This window comes from Cryptomeria japonica, chromosome 10 (assembly GCF_030272615.1).
Source record: "Cryptomeria japonica chromosome 10, Sugi_1.0, whole genome shotgun sequence".
NCBI lineage: Eukaryota > Viridiplantae > Streptophyta > Pinopsida > Cupressales > Cupressaceae > Cryptomeria > Cryptomeria japonica.
Window position 1 is genome coordinate 666,985,330 of NC_081414.1, and position 9,638 is coordinate 666,994,967.

The 9,638-nt window shown below is 35.0% G+C and overlaps 1 protein-coding gene and 1 long non-coding RNA gene across 3 annotated transcripts; one reads left to right on the forward strand and one right to left on the reverse strand.

Annotated features, from left to right (window-relative positions):
* Positions 1 to 5,306: 5,306 nt before the first annotated feature.
* On the reverse strand, positions 5,307 to 9,346 carry LOC131027523 (uncharacterized). 2 transcript variants are annotated; one of them, XR_009359270.1, is made up of 3 exons: positions 9,082 to 9,346; positions 7,308 to 7,359; positions 5,307 to 5,540 (listed from the first exon to the last, which is right to left on the reverse strand). It is a non-coding gene; the product is annotated as an uncharacterized LOC131027523 (long non-coding RNA). The 2 variants fall into 2 exon arrangements; XR_009102503.2 differs by having other exon boundaries at positions 5,307 to 5,587.
* Positions 5,655 to 6,804, forward strand: LOC131027522 (calmodulin-like protein 2). Its single transcript, XM_057957606.2, has one exon. It carries the CDS (start codon positions 5,947 to 5,949, stop codon positions 6,667 to 6,669), a length of 723 nt encoding a protein of 240 aa, XP_057813589.1. The 5' UTR covers positions 5,655 to 5,946; the 3' UTR covers positions 6,670 to 6,804.
* Positions 9,347 to 9,638: the final 292 nt, after the last annotated feature.

Here is a 9,638-nt window from a genome sequence, read left to right on the forward strand (position 1 = left end):
TTGACTGAGGGAATTCTTCCACAATCTCATCATTATCAATCTCTTTTCCAAAATAAGCTTCAGTGTTCAAACAATAAGGAAATCCCCTATTGTGATGATAACGAGGAAGAGTGTCATATGCTCCCAAGAACTCAGCTAAAGCATCATCGGTAGGGAAGACATCCAAAGCATAGGCACACGAAGGATCCCCATCAATATACTCAGGGTGTCTCATTGGTAGAGATGTAGAAATAACATTTACACTAATACAGGGCCTCTTAGAAGCTTTAGTGCGCTTGTAGGGATTATAACCAAGTCCAAAGGTCTCATCACAAAGATTATTCCCTAGAGGAACCTTTATCCCTTGTTTGTGAGCGCCACAACCATTTCCATTATACCCATACTTAGCTAAAATATGAAAACCACGACCATAACGATCAGCCATTTCAGAAAGAGGAGGTGGTTTTTCATAAGACAAAGAATCAAATTCTTCAGAATTAGATGTGTGAGGAGAAGAAGTTTGAGAAGCGGCCACAAAATTGTTGTTCATAGGTTCAGGCAAGGTTGATTGATCTTTAATTTCTTCCTTTTTTTTAACTTTAAACTCTCTAGGAGGAACCCTATACTCACCTACAAAGGTGGGATTAAAGTCAAGAGATCCCCAATCGTCTTTGGTGAGAACCTTCTCAGGATCAAAAGCCTTTTCATGTGTAGATTCAAGTTGAGAAGAATCTTCTTCAGACTCATCCAAAGAATTTTGATCATCGGAGGGTGATGACTCATCCATAGGTAGAGAGTCATCACTAGAAGAGGAAGGTTCAGAAGAATTCCCTTTAGAAGTAGATGTTTGCAAACAAGCTTGAAAATTAGTATCGCCTATCAAGGTATATGTCTTATTGTTATAAATAAATTTAACTTGTCTATGCAATGTAGAGGGGACAGCCTGCATACTGTGAATCCAAGGTCTCCCTAATAACAAGTTGTATGTTAGATTTCCTGACATAACATGGATAGGAGTAGGCAAAGTAATAGGTCCCACTGTGATGGGTAAGGTGATAGTACCTAATGAAGACTTAGCCACATTATCAAAGCCTCGAATGGGACGAGAGTCAGGCTCAATAAGGGATGTATCCACATTCATCTTATGCAATAGATTAATGCTACACACATTAAGGCCAGAGCCATTATCTACCAGTGTTCGTCTTATAGCAGTGTCATTTATGATAACCACAATCATCAAGGGATCATATTGATGTTGAATTTCACTAGTAGGCAATTCATCTTGAGTAAACACAATTTGAGCTTTAGGATTCATCACAGAGTTAACCAAAGACACTATATTACTAGATGTTTTAGGTGGAGGAACATTCAAGTCTTTCAAGGCATCTTGTAACATTCCATGATGAGCGGAAGAAGTTTGGATCAAATTCCAAAGGGATATCTTAGCAGGGGTAATTTTAAGTTGTTCTATGAGATCATATTCCTTACCCATAACTTGTGAAATACGTGGAGCTTGCGGAAGAATTGGTTGAGGATTAGGAAGAGAAATTGGAATAACAGGAGGAGGATTGGGCTGCCTATTATTCCTAGTATGATAAGTATGGGCAACCGCATGATAACTCTCTCTAGTTAATTGCTTGGCATAACTATAAGGACTTATAGGTTTTCTTCCTTGCATAGTGATGATAGGTTTATTCGGAGTAAGAAAGGAATCATGACCATACCCTCCTTGGACAGTAAGGAGAGGTGATTTAGGAACTTGAAAGGTGGGAGAAGGATAAGCACCTTGGACTTCAAAGAGAGGCTTATTATGCTCATTCAGGTTTATCATGTTAACTAATTTAGAAGTCTTGTTCTTGTTTAAAGATTTCGATAAAGCCACAAAGTCATCAAGAGCATCATCCAACAAAGCATGATCATAGCTATTAAAAGGTTTATCTTTTGATTCAGAAGGAGACATCTCTTCATAGAGGGGATTATTGAAAATAACCATGTTACCAGATTTAGTGGAAGAGTTGATAGGAATGTACCCTTGAGAGGAATCATTCGACTTATCTTTCTCATCACACCTAAATGGCATAGTAACAAGGTTTATGAGTTTTTGGTAAAATGAAGGTTTGGTATCTCTAGGGTTCAAAAACTCATCCAAAGCTTCATCTAATTCATCTTGGCTATACTCATAATCAACATAATTCCATACATCATCATAAACATGAACATCTTGTAAATAAAAATCTGACATTTTGCATAAAACTTAAACACACAATGCAAAGAAAAACACTCTTTCTTTTCCCTATTATTTTTTTTTCTCTTTTTTCTCTCTCTTTTTTTTTTCTTTAATGAAAAATGAAACTTAAATGAAACACACTAAATCTAGATCTAGATCTAACAAATGCAATGCAAGAGGAAGCAATGATAGTTCACGTCAGGTTCACCAAAATGTGTAGGGGAAAAAGCGAGACTAGGCTATCATGCACTAATCCTACCTTTTGACACACATTATGGAATACAAAAGAGCCTAGAGGTATCACACAATTGGCTACTTCTTTTTGTGGAAGAGAGAGCCACGGGCTACCTATTAGGATTTCTATTCCTTTGTTGTAATTGAAAGATAAAATGATGCAAGTTTAATTCCTAACCCCAAAGTGCAAGTATGAACTAATAGCAAAATTGCAGAATTGAGTTTAAACAATGAAAAGCTGTAAACACCAGGACAAGACAAGAATGCAGATGCGTACCCGGAGTCAAAATCTGAGTGAAAATGTTCAGGACGGGGGCGCGGGCACCATTGTCCTGATACTGCTCCGGAAACTGCTCCTGAAACTGTTGTTTTGCAATCTGGAAAGCTGTCGGAAATGCTGAAAGTGGTTGTCTGACAGAAGTACCAGGGCACCCAGCGCCCCTGTCCTGGTCTTTTGCTCTGAAACTTGGTATGAAGTTCTGTCTCGGTTTGCTTCCGTCAGATCTGCAACTTGCGACGTCGTCCGAATCCTGAAATTTGCACTTATATCTGAAAAGGTATGGTGGGTGGCTATATAGGGTTTTGCCTTAGTCAAACCCCTGCTTTGGTGAATTCCACCTCCACGAATAGCCAAGTTGTATTTTAAAAGTATTGTGTGTGCAGACCTTGTGTGTGTGCAAGATCCTAAAATGCAAGTAAGCAAACTAGAGCAACCTAGAAAGTAAACCCTAATTGCTTGTAAATGATAATGTAAATGCTCCAAATCAAGATGCAAAGTGATCTAAAGCATGAATACAAATGATATATTGAAGCTTATGCAAAGACATGAAAACAACATGAAATCATACCCAACCCCAAGGGAGGGGTACAAGCCAACCTTCAGTCGGTGATCCCTTATTGCTCTTCAATGCCTTCAAAGCCCTAAATGGATGAATGAAATTGATGAATGCTTGATGTACGGATGTTGAATGTTGTTGAAGTCTTCAAAGATCTGCTCTTTCACTACATATAAGGCTCCTGAAAACAAAAATTCGGATCCTTTCAAATGAAGAAAGAGAGCTCTTATATATGAAACCCTAGGTCGTAATTTTGACTTTTGGCCGACCTAGAGATTGAATCTCCCGCCAATTTCTTGGGGTTAAGCTTTATTTTATGATTGGATTGTGCTCCTAAAATTTCAGGAAAAATGTCCAGGACCATGTGCACTCCGGGCGCCATGGTCCCGATAACTTTTCACCAAATTTTCAGGGCCGTCGGATATGATGATTTTAGAGAGAATCCCAAAGTTACAGGTGACTTCAAGATGTTTTGACCCCCGAAATCAAGCCCCCAAGTTCAAAATAGGACCTAATTAGGGTTTTTGATTAAATGATGTATTGGAGGAATAAAATGAAAAGGGCACGCTTTAATGAAAGGGCCCAACTTTATGATGTGGAAAATGATGAAATAGAACCTTAGACCTAATTAATTTAATTAATTAAGTGCTACAGGGGAAATGCAATGCAAAATGCAAAATGCGGGTGCTAAACTAGGTGTGAAATTGTACCACCCTAGCAAGTGCGTACAATTTACGACGCTACAGAAGAAAAAGTTAAAGGTTGATTAATTAGTCTAATAAATTAAATAGGAATGTACTATTTAGTTGATTAATTTGAGGAATTTTGGAATAAGATTGATTAATCAAGTGGATACAATCAACTAATAGTAAGGATGTGAGGGGAGGTTAAATTAATTGGATTAATATATTTAAATTAAATATTTATGGTAGAGAATAGTTCTAGTTTGGGGCAATTAGCCAAATCAATTAAATAATCAATTATTTATTTATTTTACAAGAAATCAATATGAAGAATTGGGAGAAAATTTGAAATGTCTACATTTACAAACGCCTTTGAAAAATCTATTGAATTTTGATGGTCATATTCTATAGTTAAACCCTTGGATGGACTAATATAATGAAAATGAACTAAGGTTGAAAGTAGTTATCAATAATAAAATATGAACAAAAGATGATTATGCAAGTTAATGTAATTTCTATCTATATAGTTACAAATAATTTCATAGATTATAATGCACTCTTTGATGATTCATAGATTATTCTTTTGAATTAGGAATAGGCTACAAATACACCACTCCAACATGTAATTTAACTTAAGGTGTGCTTTAGTTGGCTAATAATGGATAGCAAGGGAGGGAAACATGGGATCAAATTAAGAAATTTAAATGTAATGTTTTAAGTTCAAATTTATGATTTCATAAATCATCTAGACAAATTCCATGCCCATACATTTAAACCAAGGTAATGAATGACTAGATGTGGAGATCAAATTTGATCTTGGGCATGAGTGATGATTAGTATAGGCTAGGGTAAAAATATTTGCCAACTTTCATGCAAAATATGCCATCTTACAAACTAGTCATTGCAGACCTAAACATAAGGGAAAAGGGCACATGTATGTGGTTTTCACTATTACAACAATATAGATTACAATTAGACCTTGTATTAGGTATTTTTAGTAGAAGATGATCATAATTTATTATGTATTCACCAACATTACGTAAACATATAACCACTTATTCATAAGCTATTTTTAGCTACCATTAAACCATACCCATACATTTACTCTATTCAGATAATTATTCATGTATTTAGACATTCTCATACATTCACTCTATTCACATAATTATTATGTACATTATATGGACATATTTACATATACTTGTTTAACACAAATGGAAGTGAGCCCTTTTCTATGACCAAGATCATATTTGTAATTGTAGATGAGATCTAATAGTCACAAACTTGATATTTTCAAATTTTAAATTTAAATTTAACCTACTTTTACCAAAAATCTTTCCCTTTAAAGATCAACCAAACACAAATTTACATTATTTATTTCCATTTCCTTACATTTTAAGATATTAAGTAGTTCTATTTACTTACCTAATATCTATAAACATTTCACATTACAAACATTAAAAGGAATCCAATTTAAGATGAACATTCTTGAGAGGGCCACAATTGATTGCTCTCCTTCTCCCGCTTTAACACTAACTTTTACTTTTACTTTCTGTCTTCTTCCTGCCGCTTTCCTCAAACCTCCTCATAACAAAGTCCAGAGAATAAAATATTAGGCGGGCCTCAGCCTGACATGTACAGTTTAAAACAAATATAAGCGAACAAAAGTAAAAGTCTTTTGACATGTACAGTTTAAAACAAATATAAGCGAACGAAAGTAAAAGTCTTCCAAAAGGCCTTCCATGAAGCTTCCTTGATGGAAATCCCCATGAGATTAACACTAACTTATTCAAATGCCGGTCCAACATGGGTTGATTCTTCCCACCTTCTAAGAAAAACCCAACAATCAATTTGAGCTCTTTATAATGAGGAATTGCAACAGACATCAGACACCATTGTGGAATGCCTTAGCAGATTTTCATACTGTTCTCTGAGAGTTCAATTTCCTTTTAAATTCAATTTCAATTCTTTTCACAGAGCTCCGAAAATGGTGCCGGATGTTATAAGAAGCATTTCAACTTTTTATGTTTCTCTCATGTCTATGTTCTGGGAAAGTACGCTATCTCTGGCCCTCAGTTGGCTTCTGCAATTCTACTCTGCTTTTGTTCATGATTTTGCAATTGAGATTATCAAAACAGCGTTTTTTGGACTATTAATTGCAAAAGACTCAGAGATCATGCCCGATGGAGGATGCCCAGCTTCTGAATCTGTAAAAAATGAGGTGGGTAGTCTTTCTGAGGACGAAAAATGGCTGGAGAATGTGAAAAAATGGGAGCTTGCTAGAATTTTCTGTGCTTTGGACACAAACAGAGATGGCATGGTGAGCGCAGATGATATACAAGGCTTGTTGGAGAAGTTTGGGCTCCATTTCTGCTGTGATGAAAACAGGAAAATCTTGATGAATTTTCCAGAACATATGAACTTTGATGAATTTTGCAGAGCTTGTCTGAGTGTTTTAGAAGAGGCTCAATCTTCTGAAAGCACACAAGAGGTAGAGGAGGAAGGGGAATTGAGGGAAGCATTCTGTGTTTTTGACAAAGATGGTGATGGTTTCATTGCCCCATCTGAGCTTCAACAAGTCCTGCTCAGCCTGGGTTTCAGAGAAGCAAAGGAGTTGGAGAATTGTGAAGTAATGATAACAAGATTTGACAAGAATTGTGATGGTAGGGTAGATTTTGAGGAGTTTGAGAACATGTTTAACAGACACTAATAGAAATTTTTAATTGAGAATTTTGTCTTTTGGACTGAAAACTCTTTTCAGATTTTTGAACTTTATACTGATGGATTGTATTAGGAATTGTAATATTGCTGTAATCTTCATAATTCAATGGCATAGCTCCACGAATTCCACATTTTGTATTTAAAAGCAATTTTTTTTAATTAACTAATCAAAGCAGATATCACACATAAAAAGAATGGAGCAACAAGAACTCCAAAACATAACAACCTAACACTCATGATAGAAAGCTAAAAACTTAATAAACAAGAGCTGTGAGACAGCATGAGTCCCTGCCTTTAGCTAAAAACATGCTAGCAATGCATTGAAGTGTTGAGAACAATTAAGTAATTTTGAAAATAGTTAACAACTGATATTGAATGCGAAAAAGATAATGTGTTGTAGTGTTCTAAGAACTCGTCTTCAAAACTGTTATACAAGTAGACAGTGCAGAAGATTTATATTTACAAAAATCAAGCATATTATTGAATGTTTCTAGCTAAAGATAATTAACTAGTTATTTACAAAACAAAATACTTAGGCTAGATGGAAAAACAACCAAAGCGTAATATTTTGGTATATATGTTTGAAGAACAAATCAAAAGAAACAACTTTAAGAAATAGTTACCTACCTTGAGCAGTAAGCATGTGAAATTGGTAAGACTGTGTTGTGCAAAGGATACCCTGCAAGACAAAAACACATTTATATTGTCAATTCATATCATAATATTATCCTTTACTAAGAATGGAAAAATTCACAATGCTTGAAATAAAAAGAAGAAAAGCTGAGTTTGGGAATCCATTTTCTCTATTGGGTGTTTCTTACCCAACCCACTTGTCTAATAATAAAGAAAAAAAAAATAACACAACTTCAAGAAAAGTGAACACCAGTTTCCCTATATTCTGCTAAAATTTATATGCCCCCGAATCCATTCAAAAAGCATTGCATAATAAAACTATTAAAATACTGAATATCCCTATCAAACTCCATGAATGGTAAAGCCAGATGTATGCTCACTCAAGTTTTAGCCAACTGGAAAAAGGAAAAAGGAAAAAGATTAAGATTTAGGAATCCACTTTACTCCATTGTGAATTTTTTATCATACCCACTTGCAAAATAATTACACAACTTCAATCTAAATGAACCCTAGTGTCCTTGTATTCTGCTTAAATTTATAAATTTATAATCCTATGATTCCATTTAACAAGGATAGCTATTATCCCTATCAAATTCACACGGATTTCATTTAAAGAATACTTCATTCAATATTCGATACAAGACCTCAAATTCAATTAGAAATGCAAAATGTCAGTACAAAATGAATTTGAAAAATAAACAGGGAATGCATAGGATAGGCCTAGTGCACCAGTAAGCAATGTAAGAAGGCTACAGGCCATGCTGATACTGTAATACTATTATGCAAACGGAAAAAATGGAGAATGCCCAGGTTTTGTAACTGCCATGAAATGCAATGGTTGTAATATACACACAAATTTTGTCTGAGTTATTTGTTGCAACTGCACAAACAGCCTTGAAGGTGAAACCCCTACCAGTTGCGGGGAAATAAGAATGGAATTGGTATTATGCAGATTTCTATCTACATTTGCAAAAAAGAGTCCCGAGCTTTAGCCTATTAAGTGCACACCAATGGAAGTGTCAAATTGAATAGGATTATAGAATTTTCCCTACAAATATTTGATAGGCGAATGGCTGACTTGGTGGGAGGATGGTTTGCCCCTCGAAATTGTTTGTTGGGATCAAAGAGTAGTTGATGGGTAACAAGACCAGCCTGTAGTGGTGTGCAGACTTAAAAAATCCCTAATGCAAGTGGACAACAAAACTGTCCAATCTGATGTTGATTTGCTGGATTAAAAAAATCATATGCATTACAGAAACGACTCAAATTCCTGCCATTGTTGTGGCGAATTTTGTGGACAACGGAATATAAAAAGAAAAACATTTCCCCTCTTCTGCTTCGTTTCCAGCGATAAATCTATGATTTTTTAAGGAGAATTTTTCTCAGCACAAGGACGACATGCAGGACAAAGTGTCTGTGCAGAAGGATATCAGTAGCCTTAGCCTATGCATTGGCCATAGAGCCAAAATTCTTGAAAATGAAAATGAAGCTAAATGAAAATTCTTCAAATTAAGTCACAGTAAACAAAGCTCCTGCAAAAAAGTCTGGATACTGTTCTCTAAAACCCCTGTCACTGAACAAATAAATGAATGAAAGTCTCAGGCAATAATCAGCGATTCTGGAAAATACCCACATTAGTAATAACAATGAAGTTGAGCAATAAAAAAATAGGGGTTTTAATTAAAAAACAAATAATGAAATTTTTTACTAACAAAAACAGAGAAATAATGGTAGCTTTCTGCAACTAAGAATTGCTGACAAATCATACCTGGATTTATGGAGTCTTCTTAGGAAACTTTGCGCAAATAAAATGTTCTGCTTCCTTAAATCTTTCACCCCTGCCAAATGAGAATGCAACAAAATTGTAGAAGCAATGAACCTCAGTAACTATTCGATGCGAAGGCAGCCAGAGTATTTTCGTCAACTAAATTCTGCATTCAATAGCCTTTAATGAAATTTACTTTGTTTTTAATCTAAAAAATTAATGAAATGTACAGCGCATTTAAGAAATAAGTAAATAGCATTAATGAAATTGTACAGAGCACTTGCGGTAAGCACAGTGCCAACTAATTTCTATATTTTTTGTTATTGAAAATTTATTTAAGCCCCCAGGGAAATTCTATCAGCCAATAATGTTTTTAGGAAAAAATTAAAATAATTTGAAAAATAAAAAAAATCAAAAGAATCATACTTAAAACTTTAGAAAACTTTAGAATTAAATATTTTTTATTTCATTTGACAAACTAATTGAGTTACATGAAAACATATAGTTCCCTGCTTAAGGCAGGGACTAACAAGACTATGTTATATGTGCACCAACCTCCA